This window comes from Dermochelys coriacea, chromosome 14, assembly GCF_009764565.3.
Source record: "Dermochelys coriacea isolate rDerCor1 chromosome 14, rDerCor1.pri.v4, whole genome shotgun sequence".
NCBI lineage: Eukaryota > Metazoa > Chordata > Testudines > Dermochelyidae > Dermochelys > Dermochelys coriacea.
Window position 1 is genome coordinate 26,734,461 of NC_050081.1, and position 21,606 is coordinate 26,756,066.

At 41.5% G+C, this 21,606-nt stretch overlaps 1 protein-coding gene across 8 annotated transcripts in view; it reads left to right on the forward strand.

The window, feature by feature from the left end:
* The window catches only part of LOC119842795 (myosin heavy chain, skeletal muscle, adult), a 32,306-nt gene extending 25,840 nt beyond the window's left edge, over positions 1-6,466 (forward strand). For all 8 annotated transcript variants that reach the window (XM_038371392.2, XM_038371398.2, XM_038371400.2 and 5 more), the window contains 10 exons: positions 325-508; positions 589-754; positions 906-1,030; positions 1,279-1,587; positions 1,688-1,891; positions 2,555-2,680; positions 2,774-2,944; positions 3,027-3,131; positions 3,450-3,545; positions 6,209-6,466. In XM_038371392.2, coding sequence (XP_038227320.1) covers positions 325-508; positions 589-754; positions 906-1,030; positions 1,279-1,587; positions 1,688-1,891; positions 2,555-2,680; positions 2,774-2,944; positions 3,027-3,131; positions 3,450-3,545; positions 6,209-6,361 — 1,639 coding nt within the window. In that variant the 3' untranslated portion in view covers positions 6,362-6,466. The remainder of the gene's footprint in view (positions 1-324; positions 509-588; positions 755-905; positions 1,031-1,278; positions 1,588-1,687; positions 1,892-2,554; positions 2,681-2,773; positions 2,945-3,026; positions 3,132-3,449; positions 3,546-6,208) is intronic.
* Positions 6,467-21,606: the final 15,140 nt, after the last annotated feature.

Here is a 21,606-nt window from a genome sequence, read left to right on the forward strand (position 1 = left end):
GGAGATGCAGTATATCCATTTAGTGGTATGGGTTGGAAAATGGCAAATATGCTCATTAGGTTTAGAAGGACTGAGAGAGACCCTGTACTCTGTCGATAATGCATGTGAGTTGATGGCAGATGGATTATCAGAGACAATGTATTGTATATGAATTGGATAAGAGTGATTGAGAAAGGACCTGATCTGTGTATGCACTGGGGTCACTGAGGTGACTTCTGCTCTCGTGAATCCCAGAGCAACTGCACACAGTTTGCTTCCCATATTGCTCACTAAATGGGAGCTGTATTTACTCACTAAGTTGGAGCTGTATTTACAATCTTCCAGGAAGAAGCTTGCCCAGCGTCTGCAGGATGCTGAAGAACATGTTGAAGCTGTGAATTCCAAATGTGCTTCCCTTGAAAAGACGAAGCAGAGACTTCAGAATGAAGTGGAGGACTTGATGATTGATGTGGAAAGATCTAATGCTGCCTGTGCAGCTCTGGATAAGAAGCAGAAGAATTTCGATAAGGTATTTCAGCCTCATGGGTGTTGGATGGAGCATCCTCTTGTGATCTCCATTGCTTAGACTAAGGTCCTGTTGTTCTTTAGGTTCTGGCAGAATGGAAGCAGAAATACGAGGAAACGCAGGCTGAACTGGAAGCTTCCCAGAAGGAGTCTCGCTCGCTCAGCACAGAGCTGTTTAAGATGAAGAATGCTTATGAGGAAACCTTGGATCAACTTGAAACTCTGAAGCGTGAGAACAAGAACTTGCAGCGTAAGTCCCCAGATTTCTTCTCCTAACATGTGGCTTCTGGAAAGCTTATCAAGACTCTAAAGTGAACCTGTCTGTGCCTATGGTATTTCTAAGGAGCCTCTCTCTCTTTGGGCCCTTTGTCTGACTGCGTTATTTGTCTGTAACCCAACAGAGGAGATTTCTGACCTCACGGAGCAGATTGCAGAGGGGGGAAAGGCCATCCATGAGCTGGAGAAAGTGAAGAAGCAGATTGAGCAAGAGAAATCAGAAATCCAGTCCGCTCTGGAGGAAGCTGAGGTACACATGCCATTAGTCACTGCTTTACAAAGAGAGAGTCAGAAAACTTTGGAGCTGTATCCTGTTGTAAACATGGTGGGATAATTCACAGGGAAAGGAGGACAGCACATGCTGTGCTGGAAGCTATGTACTCAGTACCCATGCTACCCACAGCACTACATTCCAGTTTGTGGGAGCATTTAACACTTTATGTGGAAGGAAAAAACTATTTTTGTTCTTTTATTGACCCTTCACTTTCTCTTGTTAAGGCTTCACTTGAACATGAAGAGGGCAAAATCCTCCGCATCCAACTTGAGCTGAACCAGGTAAAGTCTGAAATTGATAGGAAGATTGCTGAGAAAGATGAGGAAATTGATCAAATGAAGAGAAACCATGTCAGAGTTGTGGAGTCCATGCAGAGCACCCTGGATGCTGAGATCAGGAGCAGAAACGAAGCCCTGAGGCTAAAGAAGAAGATGGAGGGGGATCTGAATGAAATGGAGATCCAGCTGAGCCATGCCAGCCGCCTGGCTGCAGAGGCACAGAAGAATCTGCGAAACACACAAGGAGTGCTCAAGGTACACTAAGCCACACATGCCTAGTGCGATAGCTCAGCTGGTCTTTTCAGCATGCCAAGGAGTCTGTGCCTCCAGGTAATTTCTCTCACTCATTTTACAGGATACCCAGATACATTTGGATGATGCTCTCCGAAGCCAAGAAGACCTGAAGGAGCAGATGGCCATGGTTGAGCGCAGAGCTAACCTGATGCTGGCTGAAATTGAGGAGCTGAGGGCAGCTCTGGAACAGACAGAGAGGGCCAGGAAAGTGGCTGAACAGGAGCTTCTGGATGCAAGTGAACGAGTGCAGCTCCTGCACACCCAGGTCAGGGTCTAGTGTGAAAAGAAATCCCACAAACCCCTAAGCAGGAGACTGCTCCGTACATACCCTGCTCCAAAGAGTAGTGCTAGAGGGTGTTTAGAGGATTTTTGTTCCTGAAATGGCCTTTATGCTAATGTCCATAGGATGGACCTTTGTTAAATAGAAAGCAAGAAACTGCAAGGCCATCGTTGGTTTTCCTCATGTTGCTGTGTTGAAGGTGACACAGGGATGACAACGGTTATAATTGCAGTGATGTGATGGAGGGGGGCAAGTGTCTCAGAGGCTCTGGAAGTGGCTTTCCTGTCTCTTATACAGTTTCCATCACTGGATACTTTTAAGTCATCTCTGCCATCCCCTGGGGCTCAGAAAGTATTTCTACACAGTGATTATTTTGTTTGGAATGGACCAGATTTACAACAATTGGCACATAAGGTTTGTCACAAGCTGGGAGGGCGGGGGGTAATGTTAGTGAGAGCTCTTAAAATATTCACAGCACATTACTGAATAGCTGTCAAGTTCTGCAGTGATGATACATCTGGAGGAGAGTTCTGCAGCAGTAAAATGTTAATAGTAACCTGTACATTAAATACAAATATTCAGTTCATGCTCCAGAGTCAATATTTTGGGACTAACTGTAACCACGTCTTATCTATTGTTGTTAAACAGAACACCAGTCTGATCAATACGAAGAAGAAGCTGGAAACAGACATTTCTCAAATCCAGAGTGAAATGGAGGAGACAATTCAGGAAGCACGTAATGCAGAAGAGAAGGCCAAGAAGGCAATCACTGATGTGAGTTGATGGCACCTTTCTTTGGAGAACATGGCCGTATTTACACCTGAAATGGCTGGTTTTCTGGACCAGTTTCTTTTCTTTACTCACTAGGCAGCCATGATGGCAGAGGAGCTGAAGAAGGAGCAGGACACCAGCGCTCACCTGGAGAGAATGAAGAAGAACCTGGACCAGACGGTGAAGGACCTGCAGCTCCGTCTGGATGAGGCAGAGCAGCTGGCACTGAAGGGTGGCAAGAAGCAAATCCAGAAACTGGAAGCCAGAGTGTGTATTCCCCATATTTGTGCAATTAGGAGCATTTCCTATGTGTAGTCAGTGAAACTCAATGATCTGTTTCTCATTTCAGGTGCGTGAGCTGGAAGGTGAGGTTGACAATGAGCAGAAACGCAGCACTGATGCTATCAAGGGTATGCGCAAGTATGAGAGAAGAGTAAAGGAACTGACCTATCAGGTAAGGAAGGAGGCCCTTTGTGCTGTCACATCCTTCTCCTGGGAGCACAAATTGTTTGTACCTGAACCTGCAGGGGTCAATTTTTATTGTCATTCTCAAACAGTAAGACAGTTAACAGTAATACTATGGAAAAACAAAGAGTTCACCAGGAAATCATTTGAAAGAGAATGTTAAAATATCCATTATAATCTTTATTATCCATCTTCTATACTTACCAAAATGTTTTATATGGAACATTGCTTTCACTGTATAATATGAAGGAAATAGACAAATAATTTGGAAATGAAATGACTTTTTTCCATTACACACTGTTTCCAGACTGAGGAAGACCGCAAGAATGTTTTCAGGCTCCAGGATCTGGTTGACAAACTACAACTGAAAGTGAAAGCTTACAAGAGACAAGCTGAGGAATCTGTAAGTATCATTCTGAGGAGGGAGGATATGCATCCTCTGATATTGCAGAATGTTTTGGGGGATATCAGAATACACCTTTTCTAAGTCTCCTTTGGTAAAAATGCTTGGCTTTCATTAACAAATACTTACATGTGCAGAGCTTAGTGAGGAACTCTGACTATTTCTCTATCACTTTTTTATAGGTTAATAAAAGATCTGACTAAGTTTAACAGTTTTCATAATTCTATAGTGACACGCTACTTGGATCTGCATATGTCACTTAGACATGGTTGGAGATGCAGGCTCTGTTTGCTACTACAAATCACGTAGAATTGAGAGATGAGGAAGCAGCTATTTTACCTCTTTTACTTGAAATGCAGGAGGTGGGGATATGGATTTTTTTTTTTAGTTCAAACTTACAGTCTGATAGGCTGGTTGGGAATCTTCTCAGATGTCACAGCTGTTGGACTGTCACAGTTCAGGGCTAACTGCATGTTTGACCCCTTTTGGTCTGTCTGAGTGCAAGCCCCTTGCGTGACAGGCCTTGAAACTTTGCCTTTCTGCAGCAGAACTGCAAGTTTCTCCTGCTCCCAGACTGGGTCCCAGGGTACAGTAATGCAACCAACAGAGTCCTCATCAGGCCTGACCCAGTCAGCTGCCTTGCAAGTCTTTTCTTCAGGAGCTGTGATTGGTGCAAACACAAAGGACATAAAACAGCCTTTTCAAAACAATATATTGTTTAATCTCAGCAGAAGGAATACAAAGTAACAAGAGCAAATGGTTATTAACACAATAGTCTACACGCAGAGCTATGTTACCCAAAACATACATAGGCTTAGCTTATCCAGATACCCCCTTTTCTAGGCATAGGAGTGGGCACAGCCTGATTTCCCACAATCCCTGTGTCACCCTCTTTCCCTGTGCTGCAGTTACTCATTCCTCCCTCCCCCACTCCTAAGTTCTGTTGCCTCCATTTCTTGTCTGGGTTACCCACTCCTCTGTACCAAGCCAGGATGTTGAACTCAGCATGGTCAGAGGGAAACTTCAAAGGGACTGACACCCACTTTAAATACTGGTGAATGGTGCTGAAACTCATCCTGCTTACATGTGAGCCAGGCCTGGTTTAAGCCTTTAGTAATCATATAGCAACCAACACAAACACAACCAAACAAACAGATGAACGTATAATGGTCATAAAATAATATTGGTGTTTTCCAAGTGCTTCACAGGGATCTCTTCACCAAAGAGAAGAGCAGCATCCCTCTGCTCATTATATTAATGTATATAATTATATAATTAATAGAACTCCACTGAATCTTTTAAATTTAGCTGGGGTGGGTGGAGAAGAGGAAGAGAGTGATTAAACTTAGCTGGCCATTTTGATCATGCTGATTTGACTTCTTAATAGCTTTTGCTATGACCGTGGCCATGGTTTTGGTGACTAACTGATACAGATTGCTGATGTATACAGAGTTTGTTCCCTCATTTTCGGCTTCTCTCCCAAAGTACTGCCGCCCCCCTGTTAACCCCATATGCTGCCCCCATATGGCCCTACCCCTATTTACCCTATGTCTTGCCTCTACCCTTCTTGGTATGATGTCCCATGACCCATGTTGATGTGCTGCTGTCTGTCCCATGTCTCACATCTACTCCCAGGTCCCAGTTCCCCCTGACCACACAGCTCTTCTGGGGGACCCGATGACCTCTCGGCTTCCAGCCCACTGGCTTCAGCGGGTATTTGGCTACATTCCCCATCTCCCAGTTTTTGGGGAACCATCAAAAAGATCCACTGAACCCCAATCCCAAGAGAAAGCTTTCTGGGGAAGGGATATGCTCATACCAATTAGCAGGGACAAGCCCCACCAGCAGACTGAGCTCAACTGATACCAGCCCTGCTAGTTTGTGGTAACTCATTGCCCATGGTCAGGGTTTCTGTACTCATGGGATGGAGAAACCCCCTTATAATAAATTCACATTACAATTAAATTACTAGCATTATTTTTCTATATAATACATGCACACGCACAGTTAAAATGTACATCCCTTGCTCAATTCCATCCTATGTGATAGGGTTAGAGAGCCTCTAATACTGTACAAGCTCCATTAATTCAATGCCACCTTCTTCCCCTCTCACTTTGAATGGGGCACCTCATTACAATTGTAGAAGCTGGGTGTGCCCTAAGTTTTTTGTTATGAGGAAGAACAATTTCTGATTGTCTAACCCTGAACTCTAAGCCTGTGGAATTGCTGACCTGAAAGACTCACAAACTAGAATTCCGTCGCTTTCCTAAATTGGATGCTTTCATTTCCGTATTTATCACCAAGCATATTGTTGGTAACAAATATGTGTTTACTGTCAGTTATCTGTATTTAAAATAATATATACTACTGCATTAATGTGGCCTAATTAGGAAAAAGGAGTTATAAATGAATGTATAAACCTAAAGAAAAATCACTCCAAAATGTTTAGAAATCTATTTTCAATTAGTTTTTAGTGATTTAAAAAAAATCAGAAAAGGGCAAGAGTGTGAAGATCTGTGCTTAGATTTTAGATATGAAATGATAAGTGGGTCACAGTCTGGGCTTTCCCTGTCCCCTTAGCAAACAAGCACATCCTATTAAGTCCCAAATGCAGGGAAAGGGGAACCCTCAGACCTTTGGTTTACAACTCTCTCCATCCTCAGGAGGAACTATCCAATGTCAACCTCACCAAGTTCCGCAAGATCCAGCACGAGCTGGAAGAGGCTGAGGAGCGGGCTGACATTGCGGAGTCCCAGGTCAATAAGCTCCGGGTGAAGAGCCGAGAGGTTCACAAGAAGATTGAAGGAGAAGAGTGAGGATATCTCCATGCTGCAAAGTGACTGAAGAAATGCACAAAATGTGAAACTCTCTGTCACTTTGCTTTGTAATTATTGTTTATTCTGTCCTCAGTGTCTAGAAAATAAAGATTGTAGAGACCTTTGCATACAAAAAAGCAGAAGTGGCTTTTGTGTTGTACTCATTAGCTTTGGAGTTTTATGAAGGTTTGTACATTTACAAGATACATTTGCACAATCAAACCTAAGTTGAACACTTATCCCTAAATTTTCAAATAATTCCACAGATTTTAGCTTCAGAACTCCTGTCAATTGAATGAATCAGACTTCTTGTATGGAGAAAGATGCCAAAGCCCTCTGAGATAATTCATGGCTTTATTCTTTCAAGCCGTTTCAAGCAGCACTCCAGATAGAATTATAGAGACAGTTTTGCTTTAAAATAGGATGGAAATTTTCCTGACAATTACCATCTGGTAAGCAAAATATAATTTCCTCCAAAACAATGGAATAAATATATTTTTAAAAAATTTGCAAACATCTAAAGGATATGAATTTGCTGTGCAATAATAATAAGCAGCACAGATGATAAAGTACAAGTGAATGCCAGACAAATATGATTGATTTTTTTAATAAGGTACCGCATTAGAGACAAAAATGCAGTAATTCTGCATTTTAGTGTGGCATTTGACACAGTGCAGCATGATGCTAAACCTGGTAACTTTGGGAAGAGAAGGTAGCTGGTGAGGAGTCATAGAGATCAGTGTAAGATCTGATTTTATTAAACATGATTATTAATGACTTAGAGATGGGGCAAATGGAATTCTACACAGGATACTGATGTGGGAGGGATTACAATACAAAAGGATTGGAAGGGTTAGAAATATGGGTAGGGAATAACAAAATGAGATTCAATGGGCTGAAATCTAACACATCTGGATAAAAGTACAGAACAGATATTTTCTTGTAGGAAATAATTACAAAAGACACCTAGGGGGACAGTGGAGAGAAACCGAATGATATCACAATGCTATGTCATGTGAAAAAGTGCAGCAGACCCAGACAGCAAATTACCTGAGAGTCTCAGTCTGACCTATCCATATTTATTGGGCCAAACTTCTGATGGGGATGGCGACATGAGGAGCAGCCTGATGGACCACATGCGGGCAACTTGAAACTTTACAGTTGGTCTCTGTGTCCTCTTTACAGTGTCTTCAGTTTTAAAACAAAGAATCCAGCAAAATTCAAACATACAGAAAAAATTGTTACAAACAGTTTCAGGTTGTTACGGGTAATTTATGTCCAGCTCAAAACCACAAAAATGACAAAATAAAGCAGAAAGCCATATAGCTACATATATCATCTTCTCACACATACACACCCAAACCCACTCACAACTCCGTATCATCCTTATTACAAAAAAATCAACAGTAAGCAACCAGGGTTTCCAACATGATGTCCAGACAACCCTAACGCAATAATGCAAAGTTATGGTAGCACTCCCTTGCCTAATAAACAATAACAAATGCTTTATAAACCATTCAGCAACACTTCAGCAGTCCTCACTAATAGCAACACAATGTAGTTCAAATATCCAATATTACAAAAATTACACAAAAAATTCCTTAGAAAACAATTAAAGTTCCAAAGGACAAATGGCAGCCAAGTCAAAATCACACAAACTAGGAAATACAAGATCATACTACTATCATTGCACTCTTGAAAAGTCCAAGCTTTATACAATTATAGCAGAATGCATTTTGCCTTCCCACTCCATGTCACTTTCAGAAACCTCCACAATGATCCACTAAAGTTTCCTGTCACCTTTCTCTTCTTTTTCTGCTTAGTGGTCAAAATTATGCGTTTTATTCTTCTCTTTGTGGCCTGCCACCAATATCATTTTCTATTTTGTATTCAGTCATCATTGTCATCCTTGTCCTTTTATTGATTGTCTTTCTCTAGCCTTGGTCATCTTCATTGTCATAGCCTTTCTTCTTTTGGTGGTTATTGTCATCCTCCTCCTTTTTCTGCAACCAGTCATTGGGGTTATTCTGTTTTTGTTCAGTTGGTCGTCATTGTCCTTCTTTTTCTTGTATGCGATTGGCCCTGTACTTCTTTTTCTGTTCAGTCATCACTCAGTCATCTTGAGTAATTTTGGTCATCATCATCTTTCTTTATTTTATGTTTGTGAAACATTATTGCTCTTCATTTATTGACCAGTCGGTTTTTGTCCTTTTAATTTGTGTACTGTCATAAGAACGGTCCATCTAGCCTAGTATCTTGTCTTCTGACAGTGGCCAGTGCCAGGTGCTTCAGAAGGAATGAACAGAACCGGGCAATTATTGAGTGATTCATCCCCTGTCATCCAGGGCCAGCTTCTGGCAGTCAGAGGTTTAGGGACATTCTGAGTATGGGGTTGCATCCCTGACAACCTTAGTTAATAGCCATTGATTAATCATGGGGGGATTCTGCGCCAAAAAAATTAATCAAAATTCTGCGCCAGAAAATTAAAAATTCTGCATATTTTGTTTGTCAAAATAATGCAATATAATCACATCAGTTTCAATTGTTTTATAATTTATTTAAACTACAATACAGAAAAAAGGCACAATAACTATTCAGCATTTCCTAAACACATGAAAGTTAAGTTACAAACACTTGGTAACTAATACCCTGCATTCTAGTTATAATCCTGGATTTTCATTTAAATTACATTACAGAACACCAAACTGCAAAATAAATTAATAAACAAACAAATAAATAAATAAAGCAGAATGTTATTTTAAATTACTCAGACTTTCACACATGAAAGTCATACAGTTTAACTAATCATTGTCCTGGACCTGGCTGGGTACTTTGGGAAGTGCTTTGTTATGATTGTCCTGACATTTTATTGACTGCTTGGTAAAATGTTTTATTTGCCCTTGTCAAGGTTTCTTCTCCACTCTGAACTCTAGGGTACAGATGTGGGGACCTGCATGAAAACCTCCTAAGCTTACTTTTTCCAGCTTAGGTTAAAACTTCTACAAGGTACAAATTATTTTATCCTTTGCCCTTGGACTTCCACTGCCACCACCAAACGTTTGACTGGGTTTACTGGGAAAACATTGTTTGGAAACGTCTTTCCGCCCAAAATCCTCACCAAAACCTTTCACTCCCTGCCTGGGGAAGGCTTAATAAAAATCCTCATCAATTTGCATAGGTGACCACAGACCCAAACCCTTGGATCTTAAGAACAATGAAAAAAGCATTCAATTTCTTACAAGAAGAATTTTAATATAAGAAAAGGTAAAAAGAATCACCTCTGTAAAATCAGGATGGTAAATACCTTACAGGGTAATTAGATTCAAAACATAGAGAATCCCTCTAGGCAAAACCTTAAGTTACAAGAAAGACACAAAGACAAGAATATTCATTCTATTCAGCACAGTCTAATTTCTCAGTCATTTAAAGAAATCATAATCTAACGCATATCTAGCTAGATTACTTACTAAGTTCTAAGACTCAATTCCTGTTCTGTTCCCAGCAAAAGCATCACCCAGACAGATACAGACCCTTTGTTTCTCCCTCCCTCCAGCTTTGAAAGTATCTTATCTCCTCATTGGTCATTTTGGTCAGGTGCCAGCGAGGTTATCCTAGCTTCTTAACCCTTTACAGGTGAAAGGATTTTTCCTCTGGCCAGGAGGGATTTTAAAGATGTTTACCCTTCCCTTTATATTTATGACAGCCCTCAAAGTCTTTTTTTTAAATGGGTAAGTAAAATAAATCCTGAGCTGTAATCAAACCCCATTGTGCCTCTTCGGCACATAGATCTTCCTAGCTGAGGATTGCCTTACTGTCATTTATAACAAGGGCATGGCTACACTGGAAACTGCAAAGCACTGTTGTCGGAATTCTCCCGCGGCAGTGCTTTGAAGGGCGAGTGTGGTCGCACGGGAGCTCTCCCAGCGCTCCTGGTAATCCATCTCCACTCCCAGTGCTCAGAGCCTGTTCACACTAGTGCTTTAAAGCACTCAGACTTGCTGTGCTAAGGGGGTTGATTTTTTTAGAGCACTATAAAATGTAAGTGTAGACAAGCCCTAAGACTCCTTTACATCACTCTGACAATGTAGGGGCCTTAAAACTTTCACAGGTTTTAATGCTCTTGGGGAAACTGACTGAGAATGGGAACAGCTAACTAACAATAAGAACAGTTTTCAGAGTAGCAGCCATGTTAGTCTGTATCCGCAAAAAGAAAAGGAGGACTTGTGGCACCTTAGAGACTAACAAATTTATTTGAGCATAAGCTTTCATGAGCGACAGCTCACTTCATCGGATGCATTCGGTGGAAAATACAGTGGGGAGATTTATATACATAGAGAACATGAAACAATGGGTGGTTTCATACACACTGTAATCAGAGTGATCACTTAAGGTGAGCTATTACCAGCAGGAGAGTGAGGGGGGGGAACCTTTTGTAGTGATAATCAAGGTGGGCCATTTCCAGCAGTTGACAAGAACGTCTGAGGAACAGTGCGGGGTGGGGGGGGAATAAACATGGGGAAATAGTTTTATTTTGGGTAATGACCCATCCACTCCCAGTCTCTAGTCAAGCCTAAGTTAATTGTATCCAGTTTGCAAATTAATTCCAATTCAGCAGTCTCTCGTTGGAGTCTGTTTTTGAAGTTTTTTTGTTGAAGTATTGCCACTTTTAGGTCTGTAATCAAGTGAGCAGAGAGATTGAAGTGTTCTCCAACTGGTTTTTGAATGTTATAATTCTTGACGTCTGATTTGTGTTCATTTATTCTCTTACGTAGAGATTGTCCAGTTTGACCAATGTACATGGCAGAGGGGCATTACTGGCACATGATGGCATATATCACATTGGTAGATGTGCAGGTGAACGAAGCCTCTGATAGTGTGGCTGATGTGATTAGGCCCTATGATGGTGTCCCCTGAATAGATATGTGGACACAGTAGGCAACAGGCTTTGTTGCAAGGATAGGTTCCTGGGTTAGTGGTTCTGTTGTGTGGTGTGTAGGTGCTGGTAAGTATTTGCTTCAGGTTGGGGGGCTGTCTGTAAGCAAGGACTGGCCTATCTCCCAAGATCTGTGAGAGTGATGGGTCGTCCTTCAGGATAGATTGTAGATCCTTGATGATGTGTTGGAGAGGTTTTAGTTGGGGGCTGAAGTTGATGGCTAGTGGCGTTCTGTTATTTTCTTATGCTCAAATAAATTTGTTAGTCTCTAAGGTGCCACAAGTACTCCTTAACAATAAGAACAATAGGCATGCTGCTACATTTTTGCCTCAGAATGAGATCAATTAACCATCAACAGCAAGTTTAACAACTTTACTACACCGTCAGGATGCTACATTTGTGCCTCAGAGAATGAGATCAATTAACTCAGACAGGCTGCTTCATTTGTGCCTCTAACCTGCCTCGTGCATAATAAAAAGCCCTACCCTTACATGCCAGGTTGGCATGCACACAGTCTCTCTCGCTTTTGGTGTGCACATATGCCCAGACCCCGCCCCCCCGAAACTGATCACGCAGACGCCTAGCCACCCTCTTTGCCCCCCATCTCTGAGGCTGCTCCAGGAATGCTGGAACAGACACCCTGCCTGGGCTACTGGGGAAGAAGCGCGTGTCCCCCGGCAGATTTTTTTTGCATTTTTCTGCATGGGGGGTACAGAAAACTGTGGGTCATATGACTTCTGCTCTACCGCATGGGCGCAGAATCCCCCCAGGAGTAATTGATGAACCTATCCGCCAAGAACTTAACTAATTCTTTTTTGAACCCAGTTATACTTTTGGCCTTCACAATGAGTTTCAACAGGTTGATAGTGTATTGTGTGAAGAAATATTTCCTTATGTTTGTTTTAAACCTGCTGCCTAATAATTTCATTGAGTGACCCCTGGTTCTTGTGTTATTTGAAGGGATAAATAACATTTACCTGTTCGCTTTCTCCATACCATTCCTGATTTTATATATCTCCACCATATCCCCTGCAGTCACTTCTTTTCTAAGATGAATAGTCCCAGTCTTTTGAATCTCTCCTCACATGGAAGCTGTTCTATAACCCTAATCATTCTTCCTGCCCTTCTCTGTACCACTGGAGTCTCTCCAATTTGCCCACATGCTTTTTGTAGTGGGGGGCCTAAAACTGGATGCAATCCTCCAAATGTGGCCTCACCAGTGCTGAATAGAGGGGAATAATCACTTCCCTCGATTAGCTGGCAATGCTCCTACGAATGCAGGCCAATATGCCATTAGCCTTCTTGGCAAAAAGGGCACACTGTTCCAGCTTCTCATTCATTGTAATCCCCAGGTCCTTTTCTGCAGAACTGCTGCTTAGCCAGTCGGTCCCCACATGGAGGACATGAGGACACATGACGTTTGCCCTATCTGTCCTAATCTTCCATATGACATTGGGGATCAGAGGTATTGGGGGGCAGGCATACAGGAAGTGTGAACTCCAAGTCATGAGGAATGTGTCTGATAGGAAGTTCTTTTCACTTCCTGATTTGGTGCAATATAAGGGACATTTGATGTTTGCCCAGGACACAGAGAGGTCTGTTTCTGGATGTCCCCATCTATAGAGGAGCAATTACTGCTTGTTTTAGGACCACTCATTTTGGCCTTGTGTTCTTCTGTTTAATGAGTCTGTTGTACATTCTGTTTCCCTGCTATGTGGAGAGCTATGGGGTAATATCCAGTGTTTTAGATACTACAGCAACAGCTTCATTGCTTTTAAGTGAATTTGCTCCTCTCTGTGTATTTATGTAGTACATAGCCATGGTGTTGTTTGTCAGAACTTGTATTTCTTGATGTTACAATGATGGGAGGAAGGCCTTGGGGGCCCAGCGTACTGTCCTGAGCTCTGGCATGTATGTGTGGAATTTAGATTACCAGGTCTTCTACAGGCCATGTAATGTGCATCCCAGGATGGACTTTTCTCAATTTGTTTTTCATCCCAAGGAGCTTAACAGTGGCAGTTAACAGGATAGTTTTGGAGGGAGTAACTGCAGACTCTGTGCTTGGAGGTAGCAGTACTTGGTGAGTAGTCTGTCTGTGAGTTGTTTGGTTGACTGCTTGTTGTTCTCTGTGTACAGGCTATGGAGGTATACCATGGGCCCCCGAGTAAGCAGGGTGCCTTGCTAAAGACTGTGAGGCTCTAAACCTTGGAGCTTAGATCAGTCCAGCTGTTTGGAGTCTCTGAGTGGTTAATCATTCCTGGGTGGTAAGGGGCAGAGCTGAGCTGAGATAAGCAGGGAAAAATTGGTATAAAAAGTCACTTGCTAGACATATTCCAGAACCACAGAAAGAGGCAGCTAACAGGAGAGTTTCAGAGGGATTTTAGAGCGGGTGTGGGAAAGGCTTTCCTTTCAGGTTCAGCACTACTTGTGATATCACAATGGCCAGCGGTGGTGACCTGCAAAGGATGTGCCATGTTCTTTTTCCTGCTTGAAACCAGAATGGATTTCCTGTGCATGAAGTGCAAGTTGATGGGTGTGCTGGAGGAAAAGGCTTATGGATTAGAAGGGCAAATTGAGACATTATTGAGAATCAGAGTACCTGAAGAGTTCCTAGACAGCCATGTTCAGGAAACCTCAGTACCCCAGGTTCAATGAAGAATGGAGCTGGCCATCAAGGAATTGGAGAGACAGGAAATCAAAGAGGAGGCCTGGCAGTTTATAAACACCAAAAACAAGAGGTCACAGTGGCATTCTACACTGCTGCAGACAGATGAAGGTTGGGCAGGCTGTGGCCACCAGAGAGAAGAGGACCAGGAAGAATTCCAAACATCTGGAAGTTTCAAACTGATACCAGGCCCCCAACATGGAAACCATGGAAGATACCTCTCAAAAGCCAGCATGCCCAAGGGAATGGAGGTATGTACAAGACATATCTGTTGATTGCAGCTTGGCCAAATCTGTAAAGCAATCAAACTTGCCCACAAAGTGTTCTCCAGCTGTGCAAGGGATGATCCTTGTTGGAGATTCAGTACTAAAAAGAAACAAAATAACATTCTGCAAAGGATAGGTGGACAACAGGACAGTGTGCTGCCTTCCTGGAGCCAAGACATGAGATATCACTCTAAGATTAGATAGGGTTCTGAAGTCAAAGGGCAAGTATCCACTGGTGACAGTTAACATTGGCACAGGTGATGCTGCACTGTGGGATGTCTTGAAAATAGTAGATCACTTCAGGGAACTGGGAAGCATGCTGAAGAAGAATGCCCAAACAATCTTCTCTGGCATTTTTCCTGTCCCATGACTGAAGGAAGACAGAATGCAGAAGATTCTAGAAGTGAACTGCTGGCTAAGTAACTGCTGTAGGGTGGAGGTTTTGGTTTTGTAGAACATTGATCCACATTCTATGCAGAGAGGGGGCTGTATAGTTTGGATGGCCTCCTCCTCAGTAGAAGGGGGACCAATCTCTTCAGGGACAGCCTGGCTAGAGTAGTCAGGAGGGGGTTAAACTAAAAGTAAAAGAGGAGAGTAAAAAGAGGGGATGGGTCACTTGATGATTACCTGTTCTGTTCATTCCTTCTGAAGCACCTGGCATTGGCCACTGTCAGAAGACAGGATACTGGGCTAGATACACCATTGGTCTGACCCAGTATGGCCGTTCTTATATTCTTAAAATCTTACGAGGGAAGATATGAGCACTTAGCTCAAAACTGAGATGCTGAGAAAAAATTAATCAGGAAACTAAAGGACATGAAGAGAAGAAATTCTTGAATTTTCTGTACATCAATGCTAGGGGCCTGGTTAACAAACAATATGATATGATATGATTAATTGTAGAGAGTTCGGGGAAAAGCCACGAGAATGACGAAAGGATTAGAAAACCTGCCTTATAGTGATAGACTCAAAGAGCTCAATCTTTTTATCTTGAAAAAGAGAAGGTTAAGAGGTGGCTTGTTTACAGTCAGTAGTATCTACAAAGGGAACATATATTTAATAATGTGCTCTTCCGTCTAGCAGAGAAAGGACTAACATGATGCAATACCTGGAAGTTGAAGGTAGACTGATTCAGATTGGACATAAAGTGTAAATTTTTAACAGTGAGAGTAATTACCATTATAACAATTTACTGAAGGCTGTGGTGGATTCTCCATCCCTGACAATTTTTAAATCAAGATTGGATGTTTTTCTAAAAGTTCTACTCTAGAAATTATTTTGTGGAAGTTTGATGGCCTGTGTTGTTCAGACTAGATGGCCTTGGGATCTATGAATGTATGAATACATTGCACACAGCTGTGATGACTGTGGCTGTGTTTTGATCTGGCCTTATTAACCAGTCATCCAAGTAAAGATAAACGTGGAGTCTTCTATATCTTGCATGGACAGCTACCATCACCAGGCTATTGGTAATAATACAATGGCTGTGGACACTCCAATAGGGAGGACCCTGCATTGTTAGTATTTGAGTTTCATGAAGAATATGAGGTACTTGACATGGCTCTTTTTGATGGCTACATGGAAGCATGCATCCTTCAAATTGAGAGCCTGGAACCAATCTCTATGCGACAATTAGGGGTTGATGTCCCCTAATGTGAACATCATGACCTTTGATGTCTTTCTATATCTCTGCATCATGGGGTATCTCACAGATTATAGCTGACTTTGGAAGGGTATTGAAGGAGAAAAACATCCAAGCAATCTTCTCAAAGATCCTTCCTGTCCTACAAGCAAAGGAGGACAGAAGGCAGAAGATTCTGGAAGTGAACCATTGCGTAGGTAAATGATAGATGGCTTTGATTTTATGGCACACTGGTCCATCTTCTATGGGAGAGGAGGCTATATAGTTTGGATGGCCTCCACCTCAGTAGAAGGGGAAACAAGCTTCTCAGGAACAGACTGACTAGAGTAGTCAGGGGAATGTTAAACTAAAAACAAAAGGGGAGGGTAAAAAGAAGGAAGAAATGAGCACTCATTTAACACAAAATCAAGATGTTAGAGCAAAATGAATCAAGAAATCAAATGATATGAAGAGAAGAAATTCTTGAATTGCCTGTACACAAGGCAGGGTAACCAAAACTAGAAGTCAGGTACAAGAGGCATTGAAATTGTTACATCTAACACAGACCTCATCTTAACAGATACAGAGAATTGATCACAGCTCTAAAACTTAGCAATTGCTTCGATATAAGTGATCATGATTTGATTACACTTGTTATGTGCAAGCAGAATAAAGATCAAACTAGAAATATACATACTTGATGCTTTAAAAGGGCCAGTTGCACAAAACCGAAAACAATTATGAGCTAAAATATGTGAGAAAGGGTATTTAAACAGAAAAATTAGAAAGATAACTGGGAATTGTTTAAGAAGACTTTACTATATACCCAAAAAGCTGCAGTCCCACAATTGACAGAGAAAGACATTTTGGTTAAAAAATAAATCTGGCTTAGACAGGAAATGAAAGCATCTATAAAATAATAGTAATAATAATAAAAACTCATTATATAGCAAATGGAAGAAAGGAGAATTGATAGTAAATTATATAACTCAAAAGCTAGGAATTTAGAAAATTGATAAGGAAGCAAAAGGACATGAAGAGAAATCTATGACCAGGCACATTAAGGACAATTAGGAGTTTTTAAAAGTATATTAGGAACAAAAAGAATCCTAATAATGTTATTGGTCCATTACTAGATGTAAATGGTGGAATTGTCAATAATAATATAGAAAAGGCAGAAGTGTTCAATAAATATTTCTGTTCTGTATATGTAGTCACATCATATGATGATGCTGAAACACTATTTCCATTCCAATAGTAACTCAGAAGAATGTTAAACAGCTGTTTCTAAATCTAGATATTTAAATCAGAAGGTATGGAGAACCTGCATCCAAGAGTTTTAAGGGAGCTGACTTAGGCTCTCACTAGATCCTTAATATTGATTTTTCAATATGTTTTGGAACACTGAGGAAATTCCAGCAGATTGGAGGAAAGCTAATGTTGTACCAATATTTAAAAAGGGTAATGGGATGACCCAGGTAATTATAGGCCTGTTAACCTAACATCAATCCTGGGCAAGATAATGGAGTGTCTGATACAGGACTCTATTAATAAAGAATTAAAGGAGAGTAATATATGTCATGCCAATCAAGATGGATTTATGGAAAATGTTCTTGTCAAACTAACTTGATTTTTTTTACAAGATTATGAGTTTGGTTGATAAAGATAACAGTATTGATGTAAGTGTTGATGTGCAGCATTTTGTGAGTGCATCTGTGAAGCATTTTGTCTTGGTACAGAATAACATTTAGATTTAAAAAACTAAAATGATATAAAATTAACATCAGACACAACTGGCTAAATGACAGGTCTCAAAAAGCAATTGTAAACAGGGTGTCATTATCGAGTAGCTATGTTTCCAGTGGGTCCCACAGCGATTGGTTCTTGGCCCTGCACTATTTAGCATTTTTATCAATGACTTAGAAGAAAGCATAAAATCATCACTGATAAAGTTTACAGATGACACCATGATTGGGGGAATGACAAATAATGAAGAGGACAGGTCACTGACAGAGTGAGTAAACAATAGATATTTTAATATGGCCAAAAGTAAATGTATACATCTAGGGATAGAGACCTGAGTGCACAAAAGGTGCCTTGAAAATCACTGTGATTCCGAAAGCTGAGTTAAGCACCTAAGCTCCTATACAATGAACGGGGAGAAGCAGACATCTTAGACTGCGAATCACAAAAGGCAGCAAGCTAGGCAGGGAGTCACCTAAGCTGGCCAATGGGAGATGCCAATAAGAGGGATGTGTTTTAAGCCCGTCCCTTTCTCAGAGATAGGTACCTAAGTCCAGGCTGCAGGGAGGTCTTGGGTCTGCCTACGAGTCTCAGCTGCAAACTTTCTCTTGGCAGTAGGTGCCTATGCTGTTAACAAGAAGCTGCCATCAATGCAGCAGGAGCAATTTAGCAGGTCGGGTTAAGACATGCTAAGTCAATGGGAAAGCATTCTCCCGTCGATTTCAGTAATCCACCTCCACGAGAGGCAGAAGCTATGTTGACCAGAGAGCATCTCCTATTGACATGGCACAGTGTAGACATTGCAGTAAGTCATTGTAGGTTACTTGACTTAAGTTACTTAGTTCATGTAACTTAAGCAGCATAATTTACGTTAACTTAGTGCCGTAGTAACTTGCTAAAATTATACCTTGCTACCAAACACTTCACCTGCTGTGGACCATGCTGAGTAAGAGAGGCTTGGAGGTATACCTGGGTAATAAGACCAGCTCACCCCATATCATAACCAATGGGCTACCATGAGGCTCTGGACTTGCGCCAACCCTTTTTAATATACAGTATACATAAGTGACATGCCTCCAACTAAATCACGAAAATGTGGATATGCAGATGATCTTGCCATGACAATCCAAGCATCAAATCTCCATGACAATGAGAAAGCATTAACTGAGGACCTCCAAAATATGGAACAATATTTCCTAAAATGGAGGCTCAAACCAAACCCTGGAAAAACAATAGTAAGCGCGTTTCATCTTGATAATAAGAATGCTAAAAACACACCAAAAGTAGCTTTCTGTGGTAAAAATGTGCAACACGATTACATTCCAACATATCTCGGAATGAAACTCGACCGCACCCTCTCCTTCTATGATCATCTTGAGAAGGTAGCTGCAAAGATAAACACAAGAGCCAACATAATCCAGAAACTCGCAGGTACGACCTTGGGACATTGGGCTAAACAAGACTTAAAAAAGAAGCACCTTGTGTCAGATCCCACGCAGAAGGTTCCTGGGTTTGATCTTCCATGGTGTTAGGGTTCCTTCCCCACTCTGAACTCTGGGGTACAGCTGTGGGGACCCGCATGAAAGAGTCCCTAAGCTTATATTCCACCAGTTTAAATTAAAAATGTCCCCATGGCACAAATTCCTTTCCTTGTCCTTGGATGATATTGCTGCCACCACCAAGGGATTTAAACATTGAGGGAGGGGCCACTTGGAGCCCTATCTCTCACAAAATATCCCCCCAAGTCCCTTCATCCCCTTTCCTGGGGAGGCTTGAGAATAATATACTAACCAATTGGTTACAAAGTGAGCACAGATCAAACCCCTGGGTCTTTAGGACACTGAAAATCAGTCAGATTTTTAAAAGAAGCATAGGGAAAATTCACAAGCTAAAAGAAAGGATAATCTAATGCATTTCCTTGCTATTACTTACAATTTCTATAACTTTATATTTATCATTTCAGGATCTTGTTAGGAGATGTTTTTTCCTCCCCTGGTCTCTCTCTCTGTCCGAGAGAGAACACCAAAGAGAGCACAAAACTAAACCTCTCCCCACAGATTTGAAAGTATCTTCTTTCCTTATTGGTCCTTTTGATCAGGTGCTAAATAGGTTATTTGCTTCTTAACCCCTTACAGGTAAAGGAAGGATTTTAGGCTACCCTTAGCCGTATGTTTATGACACATGGTCATCTTGGTTAACTCTGAACTGAATTCGAACCAGCCATGGTGGATGCGGATATCTAATGCACAAATGGAAAATCAAGGACTGCCTGGTGTGTGAGTGTGGTTCTCCACTACAGACCATCAAACATATCACCACCTACCACCCAATTTATAAATATGAAGGTGGCATTACTGCAATAAATTCTGCTACTCCTGATGTAGCCATTTGGCTCAATCAACTTCAGGTGAAATTGTAGTTGCTGCTCTACACCAGCCATATGAAAGAAGAAGAAGTGCCGTAGTGAAGACAAGCCCTTAGGCGGCCAGCCATCTGTCTTCCCTGGTTTGTGCATCATTCTGGGCTTAGGTGGGAGACAGACATCTAGAAGGAGGCAGCAATGCATGTGCCCAGTGCCAGAAAGATAGGTGCCTAGAGAACTTTCACTGCAAAAACTTAGGGGGTTTAGGTGGGTTCAGCAGGAGTTTGGTGGATTGCATGGGAGCCAAAGCTGTGACGTTGGAGTTTAAACCCAGACTTACGTGTCTATTTCCTTGGGTGAATCTAGCCTTTTGAGGCTTTGGCCTTGTGGGTCTCTGCAGCGGTATATGTGGCTGTGTGTAGGTGATGTGGGAAGGGAGGTTTGAAGGGCATACAGAAGACAGCAGGGAGATGACGAGAGTGAGCTGAAAAATCGAAATACTGTTTTGTGAAAGATTTTGAAATTTTGAAGATGTTTCTATTTTGCAGGGTTCAAAATGTAACAATGTTTAATTGTTTGATTTTTTTTGTGAAATATTTTATTGAAAAATGTTGAAATTTTTAATTTACAAAGCTGAAATTTCCAATTTATGACATTTCATTTTTTGCCATTAATACAACAAAAAAAATGATACCCAGGTTCTCCCTGTGTCACCATTTAATGTTTTAATTCCCCCACATCCTGCAGTTTTTCCTTTTTCTACTCTGTAACTTTTCAGAACTTCTCCAACTTGGAAAAAATTACAGTTAATTTTTCCTTTTGCTCTTGTGGAAATTTTCGAGAGTGGCAAAAAGAAAAACAAACAAACAGATAAATAAATACCTCCCCTCCCCCGGATCCCAAGTCCCTAGATATAATTTATTCTAATGAATTCAGTGGCAAAAGGGACACAGGAAAAAAGGGGGGAAAAGTGATAAGGGATGGAGGAAAACCACCCCAAAAACAAACTTTGAAACTTTACAAAATGTCCAGTTTGAAGAAAAACCAGCAAACTTTGAAAAACAGAAGGCTTTTTTGAAAGTTTTGGCTTTGAAAACAGTAATTTGTTGTTTTAAAGGAAAGTTTTGACTGGAGAATTTCACCCAGTTGTAGGGTTTCTGCAGGTGTGTGAGCATTACGGTGTTGTCAGCAGTAGGTCTGTGCTGAGATACACATGTGCTTCATTTGGTTTTAATCATTTTCATTCCAGCACAGGAGTGAGGACAGCTCACAGTGATTGATATGCTGGCTGACATCCAACAGCATTTTTAGGCCCAGAGTCTCAGTGGGTATAAATCCACTGAAGTCAATGAAGCAATGCTGATTTACACCTGCTGAGAATTTGGCTCTTAGGCTTTAAGTTCTTGGAGCTCAATATCTTCTGCACAGTTTCAAGATGGATTTATGCCAAATGTGAAACTTGACCTCTGCAGGGCTCCTAGGACCCATCCTCCACCCCCAGCACTGTTATGCTGTACCAGGCAGACAGCTCACTGGGAGCAAAGGAGGAAAGCATTTCCTCAACCTCATAGCTGGACATCTAGGCAGGCAGCTCTAACGGGGTGTGCAGCCCAAGCTGGAAGGGCTAATGGGGGTGTATGCAGTGATCCCTGTAC